Below are 22955 nucleotides of genomic sequence, written 5' to 3' on the forward strand. Positions count from 1 at the left end.
CCCTCCCCGCGCCGGCAGCGTCTGCGTCCGCGTCCCTCCGTGTGTGTGTTCGGCGAAGTTGCAGCCGCCGCCGCCGCCGCATCCTCCCAACTCCAGCCACTTCTCGGTGCCTCCCGCCACCGCCGCCTCGCCTCTCCCCCGCCCTCCCCCGCTGCCAGCCCGCCGGCAGCCCCGCGTTTCGCTTTCGTTAAGAGACCGTCGCTGCGGGCAGGGCTCGGAGCGCCGCCGGGGGAGGCGGGGGGGGGGGGGGGGGGGCTCCGGGCTGGCGGGCGAGAGAAGCCCGCGGGGAAAGCTGCGAGGTCCCGCCGCCCTCCTCTCCACACCCCCCTCCTCGCCTCGCTCCTGCGGCTTTTCCTCCCGCGCCTGCCGCTTCCTCGCTCGCCAAAACTCCGCTCGCTTCTCCCCCGGCCCGCCCCGGGGCAAGGAGCCCGGCTCGGTAGCGGGGCAAGGCCCGCCGCTCCCCGCCGAAGTTTCCCGCGGGCCGCGGCCGGGGCCGAGCCCCCCGCCGCCCCCCCAGCTCCCCGCGGGGCCGCCGCCGTCCCCCGGGGACGGGCCGCAGCTCCCGGGAGGAGGGGACTCCGCGGCTTCGCGGGTGGGTGAAGGACGGGGGGGGGGGGGGGGGGAGGACGACGCGAGTGGGGAAGCCAGGAGCAGGATGGCCCCCGCCTGCTTTTTGGGTGGTCTCCGGTCCTACCTGGCTTCCCCCAGCTCTCCCACCTCCCCGGCACATCCCGCGGCCAGCCTGCCCCGCAGCCCGCGCTGCCTGCCCTTCGCTTCACCGATGTATTTGCTTTTCCAGCGGGGGTGTGCGTGCGTGCGCTGCCGCTGCCTGCCCGCCCGCTGCCGCGCTCCCTCGCTCTTTCCTCCCTTCTTTCTCCGCGTGTGCGTGTTTAATTTCCCCCCCTCGCCCCTCTCCCGGCTCCCCTCCCGCACCCGCTCCTCCGCGGCCACTTGCGGGTCCGGCCGCCGCCCCCTCCGCCCCCGGCCCCCCGGCTCCATTCGGCAGCGTGCGCCGGGCGGCCGGTGCACCCCCTCCCGCCGCGCCCCCTCCCCTCTCCCCCCTGCGATCACTGTCCATTGGCTTGTCCTGCTCTCTTTTTCATGTCCAGCCCCTGATGAGTGTCCATTGGTGTTGCCTTCGCCTTCCCTCCTCCCCTCTCCCCGGCTTGCCCTGCCCATGTTTTGTATGTCTCTGTCCATCCAGGCTCCTGACGTTCAAGTTCGCAGGGACGTCACGTCCGCACTTGAACTTGCAGCTCAGGGGGGCTTTTGCCATTTTTTTCATCTCTCTCTCTCTCTCCTTCTCTCTCTCCCTCTCTCTCCCTCTCCCTCTCTCTCTCTTTTTTTTTTCCTTGCACAAAAAAAAAAAAAGCCATGACTGCTATCCCACAATTCATCTTCCCTGCGCCATCTTTGTATTATTTCTAATTTATTTTGGATGTCAAAAGACATTGATGAAGATATTTTCTCTGGAGTCTCCTTCCTCTCTAACCCGTCTCTCCCGATGTGAACCGAGCGACTCACAAGCCACCGAAGCCACCAACCCACCATGTCGCGCCGCAAGCAAGGCAAACCCCAGCACTTAAGCAAACGGGAATTTTCACGTAAGTAACGCGGAGAGCGATTTATTTAATTTCCCTTTCATGGATTTAATTTTTAATTTGAGCGAGAGCAAGGGAAAAAAAAAAAAATAGAAGTGAGAGCGAGTGAGCGAGTCGGGGAAAAAAATGAACTCAAACGCCGGCTCGGGATTATCGGCATTCCTTAATTTCTCCCTCTCGAATTTAATCACCTTGATCACTTTTCTTCTCTTTCTCCCTTTGCCCCCCGCCCGCCGGCGCGCACTCCCTCTGCCCCCGCTCCGCTCCCGTCTCCCCGCTCCTCTCGCCCTCCCGCTTTCCCCGCTCTTTGGCGGCAAGAGCGGCGGCTCTCGCCCCGGCACCGGGAGAGGCGGCGAGCCGCCCCGTGCGGGCACGGTGCGGGGCTGCCGGGGCAGAACCGGCCGAAAGTGTAAAGAAATTCCTGCGGGAGCAGCGGGCTGGACGCCGGACACCTCGGCCGGCCGGGCGGGAGCTGCGGGCGAGCGGAGCGGGGAGAAAGTCCGGCGGCCGGAGCCCCTCCGCCGCCGGCGGGCTCGCCCCTTCGCCTCGCCCGCCCCGCGGCACCCTCTCGGGGCGGGGGGGAGCCGAGCCGAGCCGAGCCGGGCCGCCCTCCCTTTTGTTTCCGCCGCGGGGTGCGGGGTGGCCGACCCGCCGCTCCCCGCCGCCCCGGGCCGGCGCCGTGCGGGGGTTCCGCCGCCCCGACCTCGCCCCGCGCCCGCCCCGCCGCCGCTCCGGCTCGGGCTGGGGCGGGGGGCGGCACCGGGCGGCGAGGGAGCCGAGCCGAGCCGAGCCGCGCCGGGAGGGATTCCCTCCTCGCCCTCGCTTCGCGTTCTCCCGCTCGCTTACTATTTTTTGGAAGATTTTCAAAAAAAAAAAAAAAAAGTGGAAGTGGATTTTGATTGGGAAAAATCTCGTGTCTGAATGTTTACAAGCACCGCGTGTGCGGGGAGCCTCCTGCCAACAAACACAGGCGAGAGCGAGCCCGGGCTGAGCACACACACACACGCACACACACACACACACACACGCACACACACACGCACACACACACTCACACACGCACACGCGCTCGCACACACTCGCACCCTCCGCACCCGCGATCGGCCCTTTCTCGCCGCCGTGTTTCAACCCCAAACCAAATCCGCTCTCCCCGGGAGAGAAAAACCAAACCCCGAGCCCCAGCGCACTGTTCGCAACAAAAACTCTCCGGCTCCCTCCCTCCCTCCAGCCGCCACCACACACACCAGGGCTAGATGCAAGATAAGCGGGAGCGCTCTTTGCACAACAAAAGGCAACTCGAGCTGGAAAGGTTTGGGGCGAGGGGGGTGGGAAGGAAGGGAGAAAAAATCAAATCAAATCAAATCCCCTTTTCCTCTGGGTGAGCTAGAGGGGGAAAGGGAAATGCTGCATGCTTCTCCTCGCTCCTTTTTCTCCCTTCCTTCTTTTCTTTTTCTTTCTTTTTTCCCCCTTCTCTTTCCCCCATTACTCCCGGCGGGTTTTGTTCCCTCCCAGGGATGGCAGAAAACCCAGGGCGATTTTTTTTTTTTTTCCTGCCAACCACCCCCTGCTCCCTCTTCCCTTCGCAAAAAAAAAAAAAAAAGAAAAAAAAACCCCAAACAAACCCCAAACCCCCAAACCTACAACTTTACCCTGCGGTTTCTCTCCCCCACGGCTGCACAGACGTTTGCAGCCAGGTTCGCACATGGAGCTCCTGAACCGAGCGCTGCCTCTCCGCGGGCAGCCGCTCCGCTGCGGGCACGGCCGGCCGGGCAGCTCTGCCCTGCCCAAAGTTTTCCCTAAAATCCGAGGAGGGGGGGGTTGTCGTGTGTCGGGGGCTCAGCCCCTCGCCCCCTTCCCCTCCCCCCCCCCCAAGTCTTTTTCTCCCTCCTTCTCCGCCACTTCTCGGGGCTTTTTTCTTTTGAGTTGCGTTGGGGTAGGGGTTACAGCGTCAATGGCACGCTTGTGGGGGGTGCGACCCCCTCTCGAAATGGGGTACGGGCTGAGGGTAAGGGGGTCCTGAAAAAAGCGCCGGGTTGCCCGGGAGTGGGTGTGGGGAAAGGGAATCACGGCAGGGGTGGGTAGCGGGGGGGGGGACTCCGACTCCCCCCCGAGATCCCCACGGCTTCTTTTCGCTGAGATACCCGCGGGCCGGCGCGGAGTTTCCGCACGTGTGGGGTGGGAGCGGCGGCTGGGACGGGCCCGGGGGTGGGGTGGGGGTGTATGTGGGGGTCTCCCTCCGGCAAAAGCCGCCCCGGAGTTAGGGAGGGGGGTGTGGGTGGGCCGGGAGATGGGTGGGTGATGAGGGGGGAGGAAGGGAGGGAGGCCGGGTTGGGGGAACCGGGGCGGGATGGGGGGGGTGGGGATGGGGATGCCGTGGCGGAGCCGGGGCGGCGGAGGCGGCGGGCGGGCGGCCTGCCCGGTTCTGTCGCTAGGAGGCACAGCGAGATCAAACAACCGGGCAGCCCCGCGAACTTGAACCTGGCCGGTTCCTCCGCTGCCTCCCGGCCGGCGGGAGGGGAAGGGAGGAGGCGGAGGGGGGTGGGGGAGGGCGCCCAGCTCCCTCCCCTCCATCTCTCCCCCCGGTCCCCCCCTTCTTCTTCTTCTTTGTTCTTAATTTTGAGCGGAGTTTGCTTGCAGCGGGTGATGCTCGCCTTCCCCCTCCCCAGGTTTCCTCCCCCCCCCCCAATAACGTGTTGGTGGTTCCCATTGTACTCCCCAAGTCCCCCCACTTCCTTGCACCACACCATCCCATAAAACTTGGGATAAAACAGGCCCTTCTCCATCCTTCCCATGGTACGGTGTGGGGAAATGCCCCGGCAGCGCGGGGCATTTCCCTGCACCGTACCTTGGTATTTTCCCTCCATCCTATCACCCCCGTTACCCCCTTTCTCCCGACACTCCAAAAATCCATCCCTCTTTTGCCAGAGAAACGGTGCGGCTGTTTCCGTGATTGGGAAAGGAGAAGGGGGGGGGCGGGGGAAGGAAGGGGGGGGAAGCTGAAAAGACATGTTGGTGGAAAAGGGCAATTTGCATGAAAAATAGGGACGGATGATTAGGGAGCCAGGCAGGGGAATTTTGATTGCCCCAGAATTAAAAGAATCAGTGGCGAGACCAGGTGAATTGTATTTTGGCGTTGTCTTTTGTAAACCCGGTGGTTGATATTTTGTTCGAAAAGTCGCAGTAATAATAAAAAAGACATTTTTGCTGCCTCTGCCTCCATCAGGAGCCAAATGTTTTGCAGCGAACGCGGTGCCAGCCGTGTTTCATACATTAGTATATAATTCTCGTTAATTAGCAATAATTTACGTTAAGAGCGTAGAAAACGTTGAGGTTACAGGTTTTATATCTGTACATTTGATCGTCTTGTTATTTTCAAGAACTTTGCCTCCTATAAAATTAATTAGGTGAAATGTGGAGGTGTAATCAGCAACCTCTGAATTACCACTTCGTTTCCTGGTTTTGATTGTAAATCAGCCCAGTCGGTACAGACTTTAGCGAAGTCTATTTTTGTTTAGTGCTACTTTCAACCGTCTGGTGTGGAAGCAGCGGGTTACCTTCCCCTGCTAAATAATCCTGACAGCGTCAGAAAGAAATCAGGCCGCGGGAAAACATTATAATTGAGTAATGATTATGCAGAGCTCCTCGCTAAGCCAGTCGTAAGGGGAATACGGGTTATTTTGTGTCTTTTGCTGCCCGGAGTCGGTGAGCTAGAAGTTAGGTTTGCAAAATACCTTTGTCTGCGGCGTGCAGCGAGCTACTGGTGGAATTAGTCCTGCCATAATTTACTCCCTCGCTCCGAAGGCGAGGAACGGCTGGGCAGAGAAACGCCGTGCCCGGCAATCCCGCGGAAAACACTCTGCCTCCTCTCCCGGCTTCCCAAGGAGCGCGGAACGCGCGTTGTGCCGCTTATCTTGTCGGTCTGTAAGTTTAGAAGAAAACCCCAGCGATTAAGACATTGTTTTTATTAATATGAACGTAACCTTCATATTCCTGTGGTTGACCTTACGTTAAATTAGAAGTAGTACTAGAGGCGAGAAATGATGGGCTGGATCCCTGTGTCCTAGTTGGAGCTGAGGTACGGTGAGGTAGTGTGCTCCTTCAATATTATTTTACGCAACACAACTGGGAGCTACTCCAGATCTTCCTCCTCAATATTCAGCCTAGGTAGGGTTGAAATAAATTTAACCTGAGTTCACTGGATTTTTGCACTTTATCAAAATCAGTTCCAATATCGTGCAGTCAAATTAAAATCTATTTTTGATTCTCTGTGGCTTTAAGTTCATTAAATGTGAAATTGGCAGCCAGCTAAAGAAGGTCAGGCTGATTAACTGTTTAGGAGTTGTGTTCTGTCTCGCTGGCGTTACCTGGCAGTGTTTTGAGGTGGGTTGTGTCTGGAGTACCCTCTCCTCCTGCTCGCTGCCGTTAGCGTGCGTGTTGTATCGTGCAGGTAGAGGAATACTGACACGCTGCCGGGATTTATTTTATTTTTTTTTTTCCTCGTGAAAGGCAATTGTGATGGAGACTGCACGCACGCAGATTGACGAGGTATTTCTCTGCAAACTTAACAAAAAAAAAAAAAAAAGGCAAACAGAAAAGAGAGCTGCGTCTGCCTCGTTAGAGCACCCACTGACTATTCTGTGGGCAGAAATAGCCTCATAATGAAGCTTTTTGGAGCTCATTCAGAAAATTTGTCAACTTTGGCAACGTTAGGCAAGGTATTTCGAGTTTAGAGAAGGCGCTTCTCAGTGTTGCGAGGAAATGTGGCAGTCGCTTGGCCACGCTGATTTTTAGATGCTGAGGGCCACCAGTGCTAACACGTTCAAGATCAGTTAGGCATTCCTTTATTTCAGGATGAAAAAGTAAAAATGACTGATTGCCTTGTTTCCTTAAGTACTGAAAAATATCCCATCTCGCCAGTGTCTCTGGATGGGATCAGTCGTGAATTTGGTATTTATTTGAATCCTGAGGAGTAGCTGAAAAGTGAGAGGTGCCTCCCCCCGCCCCGCAGGCATTTCTGCTGCACTCGCTTTTTATCATTTCGGTTTCTGCCATTTATTTCTTTATTTGTCTCCTCCCCTCCCTCCGCCACGAATAACTCCCGGCTTTCAAATTTTTAAATTGGAAGCCGCAAACCGGCTGGTAGGGACAGCGACACAAATACATACGTATATGTATGCACGTGCGTTGTGAGGGCTGCGTGTGCCCCGCGTGCCGGTGCCTGGGTGTGTGCGGCCATGCAGTCTGGCTCTCCCTCTCTTTTCTTTCACACACAGACATGCTACCTGCACGGCCTCTATAGGGAATATGCAATATCTATATGTCGAAACACCTTTTGTGTGCACCCGCGTAGCTCAGGCTTCTAAATTTTAGAAAGTAGATTCGGCTGGTGGGAAACACACACCCGTGTGCGTGTGAGAGAGTGTGTGCGGTGCTTTTAGCCTTCAATTCATATACATAAATAATACATCCAGCAATAAAACACCCTGTTTGCTTCTCTTCGTAGTACCACAGGAGTTTTGCAGTGTATTCTTTCAGCCCGTTCATTTAATTTTACCACCGAGTCGTTCGATCGAGTCACAAATTTGTCCCCGTGTAGGAACGCAGAGACAGTAGCGGTGCTCGCTCTCTGAGTTCTGTGTGCTACAGCTGCTTCTGCAAAATCTCTGCCCTGTAGCTGATGAATTCACCTCCTGGCTGCCGTGCGAACAGCCGTGTTGCATGGGTTGAGTTGGGGGGGAGCAGGCGGACGTCGTGAGCCGGGTGTAATATTCACGAAGAGGGGGGCTCGGCGCGTTCCTCCCCCCGCACCCGGTGCCTTTCCCGAGAGCTCTAATGATTCTCCTTTTGTTTCTCAAACTGCAGCCGAACCTCTTGAAGCCATTCTCACTGATGACGAACCTGAACATGGCACATTGGGAGCTCCGGAAGGGGACCACGACCTCCTCACTTGTGGCCAGTGTCAGATGAACTTCCCGTTGGGGGACATTCTTATTTTTATTGAGCACAAACGGAAACAATGCAATGGCAGTCTCTGCTTAGAGAAGGCTGTGGATAAGCCACCTTCACCCTCACCAAGTGAGCTGAAAAAAGCATCCAATCCTGTGGAGGTTGGCATCCAGGTTACGCCAGAGGATGACGATTGTTTATCAACGTCATCTAGAGGAATTTGCCCTAAACAGGAACATATAGCAGGTAAATTAAAGCAAGGAGAAGTGTTTGCGAATTTATTTCCGTTTCAGTTGCAACGTAGCATGTTCGCAGTCGTAAACTGCCGTGTCTGTCTCCCTGTTCTGCTCGCCGCGACGGCCGACGTGTTAAATACCCTGCCTTCGGTTAGCGCTGAGCGCATGACCGGCGTTTCCCGGTGCCTGCGCGGAGGCAGGATCAACAGGCACGTGCCGTGCCAGCCGGTATTTCCTACGGTATTGTTTGAGGCTGCTCTCGTGATTTGCCTGTATTGTAGTCACCGTCTCCCGGTGTCTCGCCTGCCGTAGCGCCGCAGGAGGAGATTTCCGAGCCTGCCGCGCGATAAAGCGAGGAGCTTTCGAGTCTTTGGCAAAGTCAGGGGTGAAAGAGTTAACCGAGCATCAGCCAGCCTTGGTTCCATATTGGCTGTCAGCGTATGGACTGTAATTAAACACAGCCCCATGGCAAAGTGACACCACCGACCTTGACTTTAAGATGCCATTTTCGACTGGCCAGGCCAGAGTAGAGAGGGCAGTTGCTGAAGCGCACAGACATGCTTATTCGAAAAGTTTAAGGGCATGTTGGAAATTTCAAAAGGTTGGTTTGACAGGAAAGGCCGCTCTCTGCAGCCTGCCTCCTCAGCCAAATGATAAATGCTTCGCTGTGCTCTCTCTTGTCTCTGATGTGGTTTTGACAGATGTATCTTGATTTTGTTTGCGGTTTACACAACCACATGTCAGCCGTACAAATGTCCGAGGCAGAGTTCTGTTTTGTGCAACAAACAATATGAAACGTGAGTTAAAAAAAAAAAAAAAAAAAAGGGTAAATAATTCCGTTTCTTAGCATAATTTTATTTTTATTTTTTTTTTTAAACCGGAAAGCCGTTCGCCGTGCAGATATTTTCACAAGTGAGGTTAAAAAAAATAGAGCGTACTACGCGAAAGAAAATCCCAGAGCCCGGGGAGCGTAACGAGGCACGCTCTGCTTTTAAAATCCTGCTAGTAAACAAGAGCACTACCCGTTTGCGGCGAGCGTTGCGAATCGCTTCGAACCGCGCCGGCGCTACCGGTCGAAAAAGGCAAGACCGCACCATCTCAAAACCAACAAACGCCTGAACCAGTTTCAAACCCCCTCCCTTCCCAGTGATGTTTGGGATGTGGCACTGCCGGTACCTCTCTTCGGGGAGCCCATGGGACCACTCAGGGTTGTCAGAGGCGCAGCACGTCATCATGCGTGGTGCCGGAGGAGCTTGTCTTGGGCTTACTCTGGCCACAAAGTTAAACCATAATAGGGCAGTAGGCGCTGGGAGGTTGGGCGCGATGCTCTCGCAGCCTCCCTGGCCTCCAAACTGGCTGGCAAATCGTGCTGGAGAGCTGCAGTTTTGAAGGTTTCGTGGTGGCAGCGAATGGGTATCAGCGCGCGCGCGTGTCTGTCTGCGCACACGTATGTACGCAGAGCCGTGTGCGTGCACGCGCGCTTGTGTGAATGACTACACGCTGTTTCTGCAGAGCAGTAGGTACTACTTTGGCTACCTGTATATGTATATATACATACGTTTAAACAGAAATAAGAGGCTCGGCTACTGCTAAGCTACGTCTTGAGACTTAAAAACCCGACAATTCCGCATGTTGCACTTCCCAGCCAGGGATGTTAAAGGTGGTTTGTGTGTTTGTTTTTTTTTTTCCCAGAGTGGTAGAGGGCAGTGCCCGTTTCCATGTGCTGCTTGCGACCCGACGGAAAACGAGCAGAAGCGTAGGGCATGATTAATGAAGCGGGAGCCTGGCGGAAGGGATTTGTAGTCTTCCCAGCTCTGGAGCCATACTAAATCACCAAATATGGAGGAGCTGCGGTATGATGTAACGCTGTATTTACGTGCGGCACCGCTCTGTTGAAAAGACAAAACACAGTATCTGTCAAGCAAGAATTAAACCCTCTCTCCTCGCCGCGGTCCCAAATAGGTCCCTCGGGCGGAGGGACGGCCACGCCGGGGAGTTCTGCACGAGGGGAAACTCCTCGGCTGAGGGTTTTGCTCTGGCACTTGTTCGGCGCGGGAGACTCGGCGAGCCAAATCACGCTTGCGCGTGGCGCCGGTGATGCGAAGCGAGCAGGATTTGGCCTCGCACGGTGTCACGGGGCCGTTAATTCAGAAAAGGCTGTGGTTTTAACTGACTTTAAACGCTTCGGTGAGCGGAGGGCGACGGGTAGGGAGAGGTGTGCATCGGCAGGGGCCTGATCCTGCTTGCTTTTACATGTAGGGATCCCCTTTGCTGTGTGGGTGGACCTGTCTGGGAGCGGGCTGGGGTCCGTGGCGCGAGCCACGAGTGCTGGTGCGAGCAGAGACCGAGCTGCAGCTGTCTGGGCATCTCCCACCCTGAGTTTTCTGCGTGGTGGTGCCCAGCCATGCCCATGGCCAGGAGGTCCAAGAACACAGGTCTTCTCCTGTGCGTCCCCGGCCAGGACAGAGCTGAGAGGCACTGGGGTCCCCTGGTTGTTCCTGGTGGTGGGAAATGTAGCTGGAGGGCGGAAGGAGCACCAGGAGTTATGGGGTCTTGCACTGTCCCTCCCTCCCTTTCGTGTTCTCATCTTTCCTTTCACTTGGATGAGTTTAGCTCATTTGTATCCCAAAGGGGTGCAGCAGTAGCTGGAGTCACCCGTGGCCAGGAGTTTGGAGGGTCCGGCAGTAAAATTACCAGTGAGGGTCTTGGAGGAAGCTGTGGAGTTCAGGTTTCTGGAAGGTCCCTGAAGTGAACCTTGGGCTCTTCGAATTTGGATATTTTATATCTGATTTCTGTGCAAGAATGCAAAATGGAAAAAGATAGCGTGTAATTCACGGAAATAAAGGACAGAGGCTGCCTTTAGAAAAATATACAGGAGTTGAGGGAACTGATTCTTTCTGGTAAGAGACCAGAAAATAGGTATTTGGTAGCAATGTAGAAACATCCCTAATTAGTTGTTAGGCTGAGAGAGGTGTTACAGGTTAGCTCTGGATATGGAGGTGCTATAGGGTAGCTGTGGATGCAGAGGTGCTATAGGGTAGCTCTAGATGCAGTATGTGCTCTGCCTGCAGTTTTGTAGTCAGTAAATTGGTGCTTTACAGTAAAAAAATCATCTTAAGATAAGTAACAGTTAAGGACTGGCTCATCTAAAGACAAGGAAGGAGGCATCGAGTCATTCAAATGCGGGGAGAAATGACGTCTGTTTTAACTGTCAATAGGCTGCTCTTTATCCTCACCATTTTCCAGAGACGGGGATGATTACAGGAGCTTATATGTCCGTGTGTAACCTGTGCAGTAGCTGTGAGATCCGTATAGGTGCAGGCACGCGGACCTGCCTCTTCCGTGTGGGTGTCTGCCTGCGCGTCGCTTGGACTCGCTATAAAATTTTGAGTGATGCTGATCCAGCGCTATAGCTGAAATGTCATAAATTTAACTGAAAATTAATAGGATATGTTGTGTGGGTCCGATGAGGCAGCTTTCATCAATATGTATGTCAAAGCCTCACCACCAGATACCGGCAGCCCGTGATTTGCAGTGAGTGCTACGGCAGGGCTTTAGTCATCCGCTCTCATATTTTACAATAGGGGGAAATATTAACTGAAGTATCTGGAGATCAGTGAATGTAAAATTGCTGTTCGCTTATTGAAAAGGCCGAGGAAATATTTATCGTCCGCCGGTGTCAGGTTTTAGCGGTTTGTTTGTTGAATGTATAAATCCGAGGGAATTAAAGAAAGGTTGGTTTTTGGGTGAGGGAGGATCTTAAATGTTACTTGGATTCAGTTGGAGGAAGAGTTTGGAGTGCTGCTGCATATTCCCCTTTATAATGCCGAGCGTGTATCTGCGGGTGCTGTATTTACTGTACAAAGAGGGGAGGAGGAGGGGAGGTCATTTTTCCTGCTTGAATCCTTCATTCTCAAGCTGCTTGTGGCATTCAAATAAAATATGTGGAAAAATAACATGAGAGAAACCTCTGTCTGCAGTAATCGGGGAAGGTGGATGTAATTTGGTACTAAATTTTGGATCAAGTACATTTGATTATCACGGTTCTCAGGAGGTAATGTCTTTGAGTAGTCATTACACCACAGAAATTTTCCTGGGCTGTTATCAGTAGTTGCCATTATAATTCTGTAGGTTGTAAATTGCGATTCCTTATTATTTTGTTTTGTTCCGGAGATAAAAAATTAATCGACGTCTGCATTGAATAGTTAGCATTGCATCTGGATAATGAGATGAAAGCTTAAAAAAAACGGGGGAGGAAAAAAGGGAATATGGAAATATTTTGGAGTCAAATTCTGTCTGCTTTCCTCATACAAAGAATCAGAGAGCACAGGCAGGGTAAAACAGTCGCAGGCAGGAAAAATAGTGAGGGTGCTACCCGAAGGCTCCCGCTCCCGAGATTCGGAGCCCTGCGTACAAGCTGTATTTGCAAATAAGACAGAGAAAGGTTGTGAACCGGCAGCTTGGCTGTTTTGTCAAAGTACAATGTCAGAGAAACTCTTTCTAAGACAAATTGTAAATAGAAGTGTCACGATGATTGCATGATTGAGCTCCAGAAGTGTCTTGCAATTGTTGGCTTTGTCAGAAGACTTTTGAAAGCTTAATTAAAGGCGGTGGCCTGCGCGGCTGTGAAATTTACTTCTCGGGGGGGAGGGAAATGTAAAAAATGTAAGGGATCAAAAAGTTGCTGTAACGCTACTCGCGCAGGGGTACGGGGAAGAGTCGATAGTTTCTCAGCTTTCCCCGTTGCCTTTTATAAATAACGTTTTTTTGAAGACGCAAACACGTGACACCAACGTCGTCCTTTGTACGAGGTAAAGATTGTGTTCGTTTCCCTGTTCCCTGCTGTTAACAGACAGTTGATGTACGAACAGCTCTTTATTGGAAACACAAATACGAGTTCACCCGAAGCACAGAAGCGGGGTAGAAAGTTTTCCTTTACCCCGGCGCGGTAGTTCCAGGGGAGCTTCAGAGTGTTGCGGTGCCCTGGTTCTCTCTGGTTTTTTGTTTCCTGCCAATCCGATCCGCTGGTTTAGCCGGTGAGGAATATGTTCTGCGTGCTTTCTCCTGTCGTATGGGGGGATGCGTTTAATTGCGGAGCTCGCTATGGGCTGAAGCGTCGCTGCGTCCCAAATGTTTGTGGTGGAAGAGACGGCGCGGCACACGTTGGGCTTCGCATGGGTCTGGAAAGGTGCACGTTAGCACCACGTGCCGAAAGCTTTGGAAATAAAGCGCGTAATAAACGTAAGGATCTGTGCAGCGAGTCCCAGCAACGAATGCCGGGTGATGGAAACTGAGGCAGGGAGTAAATTAGACACCTTCTAATTAGCCCGGTGGGAGAAATAAAGTCTTCCCTAAACATTCCCATAATTTGGTAATGCCTCTTTTGAAAGAGGAGGAGGCCTATTAGCATCGCCCCGTTTTGTATATGCAAGCCTCGGCCCACGAGCTCTTTCTTATTTCATTCAAATAATAAAGACGATTAAAGAGGCTTGCGAGGCAGTGTCAGGCAACGGGAGTTCAGCCTCCAGTTGTTTGCTTGCACGCATCCTCATTATGGGAATTTTTTGGACAAAATTCCCTCCAAGCATCGGTCTGCTACTGTGTCCAATAGTACCAGCTTTGTGCAATAAAAGGCGTTTAGCATCAAGCTGGACATGGCCTGGCACATTGCCACTTGTGTGTTTTGGGTTTTTTTGGGGTTTGTTTCTTTTTTTCTTTTTTTTTTAGCTGATCACTGAGGGTCTTTCGTTACCTTTCTGCCTGTTGTGATTCTGTTTGGGCCGCGGTGCTGCCAGCGACGTCGCGAGTCCAAGGAGGTCGTCTTCTCAGCCTGGCAGGCGTCCGAACGCAGCTTCCATCTGGGAGGGCTCTATTTTATGTGTCAGCTTCTAGGATATTGCACAAGTTCATAAAAAACGCCGAGCTCATATATTTTAATACATTAAGACCTATATTCACACTGGTAGCATAGCCCTAAAATTAACCATTGGTTGTTTCTTCCCCCCAGCCCCGGGCTAATGAACATATTTTATCTCACTCCATATAAACGCAGGAGCTCCAGCCTGCCTCCTGGTAACGTCGGGCATGGCAGCTTTGGGCCCACCATGGTTGATATCAGTGCATGGATTGCTGTGATTTATTACGTACTTTTAAAAATAACAGGCACATTAACGGACCCACAAACCGCCCGAGCGGCTGGGATGATCTCTTTCCCATTTCGTAATGAATTTCCATGAATCACGGGTCGCTCTTTCGGGCTCCCATCCTGGGTGCACTTTGCCCTGCCGGACGCGGACCGAACATCACCCGCGTGCTTAAACGCTTGTAGGATCCGGGCCGGCGACTGTGGACCCTCACGGACGGGCAGAACGAGCGCTGACGTTGTTCAAACCCTCCTGTGTTAATGCCAAACCCATTTTGAAGCCCATAAACATCTTCCCCGTCTTTCTAATCAGGTTTAATATGCAACGCACCCCGCACGGGGTTCGGTGAGTTTGTTTCCCAACCTTTATTGGCCAGCTGCACTCGCCGTGCATCTTTAAAATATTTCAGCGAGGCTTTTTTTGCTTTTTTTCCACGAGGGCTGGTAACTCGGTGGCTGCTCCCCGGCTCATTCTTCATTCGAAGGTGGCATCGCCTCGGGTTGGCAAGGGAAAGATTTGCGGTGTGGGGTGTGGTGAGGTCAGCCCCGATCCCAGCAGGGAATTTGTGTTCTTCATTTGCCTTTACAATCGGAGCACAGCTACTGTACCTTGGAGCAGCTCTCAGGTGTGAGCTCAGATGGGCGCATGTAAATGTCCTGTCAGATGCAACACAGGAATATTAATGTTTCCTCACCACCGCGCTATAATAAAGCTGTACACAGCCGGCTTAATATGCAGCCGGGCTGGGGAATTGTATAAAACTTCGATAGCCTAGTGTGAATGACAGCGCTGGAAAAAAATATTCAGTATGCCACAGTTTGCGTTCTTGTTTTCCTTTGATCTAAAGCAAAATGAAAACATCCACTTCTTTCCCTCCTCGTTTCGTATAGGTGTTCTTCCTCCGCGGAAGTGCCTAGGAAGTAAGGAAAGAAAACCAAGTACGGGGCACGGTGCAGAATTATTTTAAGCACATTAACGCCAGCCTGCTGGGGATGTGATTTTTCCAAGTCTTAGCAAACATTTATTTTTCGTACTTGGCATCGTTTGCTTTGCCTTTAATTCTTTTTTAGCATCTGGGTCTGGTGGAAACAAAGAAAATAGAGTCAGCACAAACAGGGGCTGGAGCCCTCTTTGCCCCCTCCCCGGCTGCGGGCACAGCCCAGGCTCTACGTTCTCTTCACAGAGGTTTCGTTTGCATCTTTTGGGTTCAGATCTCCAGCTCTATCCAAAGGTGTCTGTTTTTTGGCACGAGGACGTTAGAGGATTTTTAATAATGTGCTCATTTAACTGAATCAACAGCTGTCAGGAGCGGTTGTAGTAAATCCACAAAACGCACAAAGAAAAATACATACGTTTCCTGAAACAAAACACGCGAAACAAATTGGCTGCCAAAAAAAAGCTGCTGAATTCTGGGTTTGCAGACAGTGCACCGAAGTGTTTCTTCTCTCTGCTCTCCCCGGAGACCTCTCCTCGCTTGCCTTCTGCAATTCTGCTGGAACTTCTTACCTGAACAGGTTGCTGTTCAAAAAAAAAACCCACCACTTTCCCCTATTTGATGGGTGTGGAGCTCAGCTGGAGCTTAGATTTTTTTGTGTTTCATACTAAATAGCTAAAACACCAAAAGACTGGAGCAAGAAGCGAAAACCAAACGACTGCATTACTGTCAAGGAGACGAGGCTTGATATCCCTGTGAAATAGCAGTCGGGGAGAAGCAAGGCTTCAACTCTGCCCTTCCAGGTAGGCGTTGTCAGGGTGGCACCGAGGTCTGAAGCAGCTTCAGAGGGTGCTGAATTCGCGCTGGAGCGGGCGCGTTGGTGGAGGGAGAGCTGGGGAGCTTTGGTCAGTCAAAACCGACGACTTTCTGCTTCCATCTTCCCCCTGCTTTGCATAAGTGCCGAACAAATTACACCTGCGATTTGATTTTAGCTTCAGATAGAGAAACCTCTGCCTAAATAAACAATGGAATTACTGCTGAACAACAAAGGCTTAAAGAAGAGCCCTGCCTTCAGTGGTGTTATTATTGTCCTTGTGGATATTATTATTGTTGTTATTATTATTATTACTATTACCGCAACTATTTACCTTTTTGAAATAAACACACATTACATTTCCTCACTCCTTAGGAAGTAAGAAGTTTCATTTTGCGTTCGCGGCTTAATCGATCTAGCAGGCAGCGAGATATAAAATGCAAAAAAATAAAAACGTGTTCCCCCCCCGCCCCCCGTCCAAATTCACAGCAATTAATTTGTCACCCGGCGTTACTTCGCTGCAGCATCACAGCTGGTTTTTTTTTTTTTTTGGACGTTGCGTGAATCATCTGGGTTTCCTTGCATTTTACCTACCGAGTTTATTCTTTCTGGAGTAAGAGAATATATCGGCAAAGCTGTCGTGCTCCAGCCAGGGCATCGTATCGTGTTTAGTGCGTGAGGGTGGCCAGGGGCTTTTCCCTGTGTTTTCTCTATTATCGATGCTGATTTTCATGTTTAGGAAGTAGTTGTTGTGCAAAAGGAACCAGTAGCTGGGGAGCCTTGTTCTCTTTGAGGAGGTAAAACACAGTGGGATGCGTTAGAAAAGAGAGAGTATTACCTCCCAAAAGATTATTTAGAAGCTGTATTATTTTGTAATAAACTATAAACTGTCCTGTGTTAAATTTGTGTTACGTTAGAAAAAAAATCAATAAGGCAAAATTAAATTCTGATAAAGATACTCTTGGATCTTTGAAAACAACTGCTGTCCTTTTAACTAAAACATTTGAGGAGCTTCAAAGAGGATGTATTTCTTCTGATCTTAGAGCTGTGTGACTGGTAGCAGGGAGGAAAAAAAAAAATCTTATTCTACATACAAGTGGATTGCTTAACAAGTCAGCACAGACACATACTTGTTTGTACAATAGAGATAAAAATTCCTGTATAAAAATAATTCAGTTGCTGACAGCAGGCATTGTGCTGGGGCTGCCTCTTTTGTGTTGGCCAGGGGTCAGGGACCACGGCTCCCACTTTCTGCCGAGGGGAGGCTGTCACGATCGCTTGCTGGAGCCTGGAAATAAGTTAATTGCCTTATTTTAAGGAATACTCGGAGCCCAGTGGTGTGGTTTTTACGTGCGTGCGCCGTCTCCAGAAGCAACGAAAGGAGAGGGGGAGGAAAGAAGTCTTCTGATGGGGGAGATGACTTGAAGGCAGTTTGGGAGAAGTGGCCTTCAGCAGCTCGGCGACCCAGCAGTAGTTTCTAAACTTTTGGTTTTAATCTAATTCCGATTTATGCTGTCACGTCCCGTATCGGCCCTCCCTGAGCTCTCCTCGTGGGAAGTAATGCTGGTGTTGGGAGGGGGGGGATCGGTCGAAACCGGGGACTTGTGGCTGCTGACAGATGTTTGGTGGTGCGGCTGTTGCACGGCGCCAGGTCCTGTTCTGTCTCATAAATGTTAAAAAAGTGGGATGTTAGGATGGCCCCGGGCATCCTCTTTTTGGCTCTGCAGGGGCGCAGGTGAGATAAGCCATGAGGCTGGGGAGGTGGGAACAGAAACTCGTCGAACGTTCATCCATCCTTCAAATTCGGGGTGCCGGCGAGGCACGCGGCTCAGCCTTCCTTCTCCAACCTCCTGCTGCCCCCGGGGCCGCTGGCAAAGCCGGGGCTCCCTCCCTCTGCACCCCTCGGGCCACCGCAGGAGGTGCTGGCAGGATCAGGCCCCGACGGGGGCTGGCGGAGACCACGGCCAAGTTCGCGAGCGGCCGCCGGCGCTGGGCTGTCCCCCCGCCAACTCCTTTCTCTCCCTCTCTCTTTTTCTCGGCGGCGGCTTCGGTCCCTGGGAGCAAAGCGACTTTCTCGGTGGCACGCTCCGGTGCGGAGATCTTTTCATCCCCTCCTTTTTTAAATGCAGCGAGTTCCTAAAATTAATGCTGCTGCACTTTGATGAAAATAATGTTTTATAATACGTTTGCTGTTTACACGGAAGATGTGACTTGAGGGGAAAAAGGCTTTTTTGGAGGGTGGCGGAAATCTTGTTAATCTGCTCTCGGAGAGCGGCACACAATACTGCCTATGAGCAGTCTGTGCTGCTTTTGATAAATTACCATGTTTAGAGATAGGTTTGGCTCTTAAGGGCTTATTTTTCTGAACAAAGTCCATAACAATGTTTTCTGCCTCTGTTTGTCTCCAGCCCCTTTGGCTTGACTCGGAGCCCTGTGTTTAGTTGAAGCTCGGTCTGGAAGATATAACAATTTTGCATTAAAAAAATAAGGAAATCACAGGAAGAAAAACCCTTTTGCTTTTTGGATGAATCTTACTGATAATTTGCTAAAGCTCATTTGAATTTTAAGCACTTCTTTAATCTTCAAAGGCTAAATTGCTTTATGAATATGCATGGTGTGGGCAGACTTTAGTTCATTACCTAGTTGTAAATTCTAATGACCATTAGGTCCTTGCAGTAATTGCGAATTGTTTTGCATTTTTGATTGGCCTATTAACATGTGCATTCGGCACACATCAGGCCAGCCTGTCAGGCTGCTGAAGGAGAAAAAAAAGGTGAAAATTGTTTTATAGCACCAAGATTCTTAGATTTTCAATCTTGGAAAATTGATGATGTAAAAAAATTAAAGCGGTGTTTTTTCTTCTCAAGATTGAAAGTTCACCAAGAGATTTGACATATTTAATTTACATGATGACTTTGCACTCCTTCATTAATGCAATTTGCATATGAAGCTGTTGTTAATCACTTTTGATCATGTTTTGTGTATTAGCTGCCTCAGTGGCTCTTCTCCCTCAGATGCTCCAGTAGAAAGCAGCAAAATGATGCATCTTCTTGCCAAGTTTCCTTTAGTGAATTGAGGAATTAGGAGTCTAACCTTGAGTAATTAAATATGTTCTATCAGTTCTCTTTTAATGTTAAGTACACTTGGTTGGAAGTGTAGAAGGAAATTGTTCCCATTTGGGGGAGACATTCCTTTAAAAAAAAAATTAATTCTGTATGTATAGATAGAAAAGAACTATTTCCCGTGATCGGAGCAGCCTGGGCAGAAGGGAATGGTGATGGCAGGGCAGGATGCGACAAGGCCCAGGCTCTTCTTTGCATGACCAGCCTTGAAGACACAGACCCTGGGCCCGATCCGGCTCGACAAAGCTGCTGTTGGCGTTCAGGTGGCGGTTTTGCGTTCGAGGGACGCTTGCGCCGGGGAGGGAGCGCCCGGTTCAGAGGAGCAGCAGGTCGTGCTGTCGGCGCCGCTCTTCTTCCAATCAAGTCTTCCAGTTGCCTCATCGCAAGGAAGGGTCTTTTCCTCCTGCCTGCCCGGGCAAGGCGTTAATCGTCCAACCCTCGTTGCGAGCTGGGAGGAGAAACTGGGAGCAGCCTGGCTGGAAGCTTGCCCGGCTTTCGTAACCTGCCCGGCATCCACGCCTGGCCACCGCCGGAGGCCGTCTGCCACCCCTCCTGCCTGGCTGGGGCTTTGCCCTTGGGTCTCCGTCCATCCCAGCCCTCGTGCCGGCAGCACCGCGGCTCTCGGCTGGGAGATCGGGCCCTTGCCTTTGCTTCATCTGTTCAGTCGGCCGTCTTCGGTAATTGATGCTCAACTTTGGTTTGAGAGTTTATCAGCAGTAAGAAGATGAATCGGAAGGGTGAAACGGATACCCTGATTAAAGGGACTGCTTAATGAAAGGAAATAAACGGAGAGGGAAAATGACCATTCTGGAAGGAGCAGAAGTATAATTTTAACCTCAGAGGAGACCTGGCGCTGCCCTTCCATGACTTCCACCCATACCATGCTAAAAGCACGGTTCAGTTCGAAGTTGTTAATATTCAGCTGGGAAACAGTATCCAGAACACAAATAAATTATTAAGTGCATGAACTTTTTCGGCAGTAAGATGAACTGATGGGGTCCATCTGCGAGATCCAGGGGCTTTTTATTTGTGTGTGTCGAACGATTCTGCCCTCTCCGACTTCATAGCCTTTGGTCCCCGGCCAAGTGCATGCATAATTGATTCCACACGCGCTATCATTTTCTTGATGTAATTGCTTTAGTAAGATATGATGAAATCTAATGGATAATTTACTATATGAAAATGACAAAAAAGTAAATGTTCGTGTTTTGCGCCGGGCGTGGGGAGGAGAGCGCCCAGGTTACCTACACGGCGAAGGGAAAGTCACTTGTGCTGTCTCCCACGAGCAAAGATGAGACTCAATCGCTGGAGGAGCTCAGAGCAAACTCTCTGTAATTAATCGGAGTTTTACAGCATAGGTGAAAGCGAAACACTCGCCTCATTTGGAAACTTTGTTTATTTTTTCTTCAGCGATGCTGTAGTTGCCTGTCTAATTGTCAGAAGCCAGACTCAGGAAAAAAAAGTTCCCTGTACAAGGCAAGGGGTAGTATTTTTAGAAATAAATGTGTCCTGGACTTGCTGCCCTGCGCTACAGATAGTAGCCTTGCCTGGCCAAAACCCCTTCTATTCTAGCTGCTTAAATAGTGCACCAGATTAAATTCAATGCATCGGTTTGGCTGGATGTATTTTTAGATAGTTCAGAAGTGTATAAGTATCAAATCCACATATAATGCCATACACATCCAAAAGAAAAAATTCCACTTCAAAATTTGACATTACATTGGTCTTTGAGAAATGATTTGTTAATCTCATTTCCTTTCCCCACTGCTTCCCAGTCCTGGAATATTGTGTATTCCTTCTTATAATTTTTTTGAATAGCCATTTGAGGTAACGTGTAGACCCAAAAACATTTTCACATTTGCTGCCCCCCCCTTTTGCTGTTTCCAGTGTACTAAAAGAAGAAAAACTATCCAAGGCAAACCCACATAACTGTAGCAAACTGTTTCTGAGCAAGTCATAATAATGAACAACACATGATCTGAAATGTGATCAGCAAACATATACTTATGCCAAGGAATTTTTGCCATTCACATACCAAGGTTCTGTAAATCAGTAAACCGCGGCGGAGGAGCCCCCGGCACGGTGAGGGGAGGAGCAGGAGCAGGAGCAGGAGCAGGAGCAGGAGCAGGAGCAGGAGCAGGATGGGCTGCCCCAGCAGAACTGTCTTGTTCACAGAGCAGAGAATGGGAATAAGTTTTCTCTCTTTCCATCTTCCTCCTCTCCCTCTCAGTCCATGCACCGAAATGTAAACCCAACGAGCCCAGACCTTTAAGGAGGGAAAGTGCAGGCTGAGATATCTTCAAATGCAAAAGCAGGCAAATAAGTAGCAAAGGAATGAAATTTCATTGCAACGTGTTTTATGGGATTTTTTTTTTTTTTTCTTCCTCTCCCCCATCTTACACAGAACCAAAATGTAAATTACTTTCTGGTCCTAATTGGATTTAATTATTTCTTTAGGAGAAGATGGGTGGGAGGGGGTGGGAATGGCACACAGCTGTCCTAACAAAACAAAGGAGCCAGAAAAACCTCACTTTCCCCCATGCTGGCTAATAAACGGTGCAGAGGATCTTAGTGCTGGAACTGGATGGAGCTGTGTAGACCTCGGGAAGGGGTAAGAGCTGTCTGCAGCCGGGAGCATTAGCAAAAGGCCACGCTAGCTGTTATGAAGCGCACCTTAAACAGTGATTTATCATTTCCTGTTAATTTCTGTGACTGCCCTGTTTTTTAAAGCACCCAGCCTGGCCCTTCCCTTGACCTAAACCACCCTGTCTGGGCAGCTTGGTCCCATAGTGAGACCTGACCTCAATATTGGGCTGCAAATCCCACCATCGCCGCTTGGCTGGGAAGCACCAGCCTCGCCGGAGCGCTGGCAGGAGGGACAGGGAGTGGATTTGGGTCCTCGGCACTCGGCGGGGTGTTCCCTGTGTGGTCAGGGTCTCCCCGCTGGCGAGGGAGCTGGCGGTGTCCCCCTGGCCGGGGTCTGGGACACGTGGGTGACGGCAGCGAGGTCCGGGCGAGCTGATGCTACTTCGTAGGTCGATGGCACGTTGCACCTGCGGATCTCAAAGCGCTTCACAAGCTTTAATGAATGTGACCACTAATGTGATTTATGGCACGATTCATTATTGGTATTGGAGGGACTGTATTCTTATTTTGTCATTTGCTGTTAAAATTAATACACTCCGTGCTGGCTATAAAAGTGTATTTGCATTTAATTGCAAGTCAGAATGAATTAGTGGATATGATTTAAACCCGAATTCACTCCTTAAAAAGAATACTTCAGTGAGGAAGGAAAAATCAAACTCTGTGCTGGATTTCTTTGGTGGATGTAGGGATGGAGACAGGAGTTAGGGAGAGGAGGGGGCAGGCAGGGGCTCAGCTCCTTTTATTTTTTTATTTTATTATTTTTTTTTTTTAATTCTTGAGGTTGCTTTCAGAGAGAAATGCCTTTGCCAGGAGGGGCTTAGGCAAAGTGGTCAAGCACATCTGCTCCTGGGAAGGTAGGGAAGAAAAGAGGTTACTAGTAATAGGGCAGCAGCACAAAGGGAAAATTGTACACTGGAAGCATTAGTCTCCTCGGCGGTGGTGTGGCCAGACTGGTTTAGCAGACAGGATGATAGATTGCTTTGTCAAGGGTCCCAGGGTGTGCCCTGAACTTGAAGCACTTTGTTTATCTTGAATAGAAAGGGAAAAGCACAGACATAATCGATGTCTAGTTTTTTAGGAGGGAGGAAGAGGTAGAGGAGGCAGGGGAGGGGGGGTGGTGGCGGTGGGGGGAGGCCCTGGCTGTGGCTCTCCATTAACAGATGAACTTGGCTGAAGTCCAGAGTTTGATGAGAGAGTGTCACAGCCCTGGAGCCGGCCAGCCTTTTCAATAATTTTCTCCTTTTTTTTTTTCTTTTTTTTTTTTTTTTTTTATACCTGCTGACTGTACATCAAATGCTCCCAGGTCTTTTGGCTAAAGGCAAGAAGAGTGGGGGGGATTAAAAAAAAAAGACACAGCTCTATTTTTTTTTTTTCCCTCTGAACCAGTTGAGACCAGTCCCTTGGCCACGCACGCAGGTTCTATCATCTTTCCTGGCTCGCTGTTGGGAAAAAAGAGTTGTCATCGTGCCAGTAACCTGAGGGCCCAGGACAAAAAGAAAAAAAAAGAGGTTTG

General features: G+C 50.8%; 1 protein-coding gene across 2 annotated transcripts in view; it reads left to right on the forward strand.

Moving 5' to 3' along the window:
* Positions 1-1474: 1474 nt before the first annotated feature.
* BCL11A (BCL11 transcription factor A) overlaps positions 1475-22955 on the forward strand; it is a 73289-nt gene continuing 51808 nt past the window's right edge. For both annotated transcript variants that reach the window (XM_086631133.1, XM_086631132.1), the window contains exons 1-2: positions 1475-1604; positions 7464-7793. In XM_086631133.1, the coding sequence (XP_086487259.1) occupies positions 1550-1604; positions 7464-7793 (385 nt within the window). In that variant the 5' untranslated portion in view covers positions 1475-1549. The remainder of the gene's footprint in view (positions 1605-7463; positions 7794-22955) is intronic.

This window comes from Tauraco erythrolophus, chromosome 2, assembly GCF_009769465.1.
Source record: "Tauraco erythrolophus isolate bTauEry1 chromosome 2, bTauEry1.pri, whole genome shotgun sequence".
Lineage (NCBI taxonomy): Eukaryota > Metazoa > Chordata > Aves > Musophagiformes > Musophagidae > Tauraco > Tauraco erythrolophus.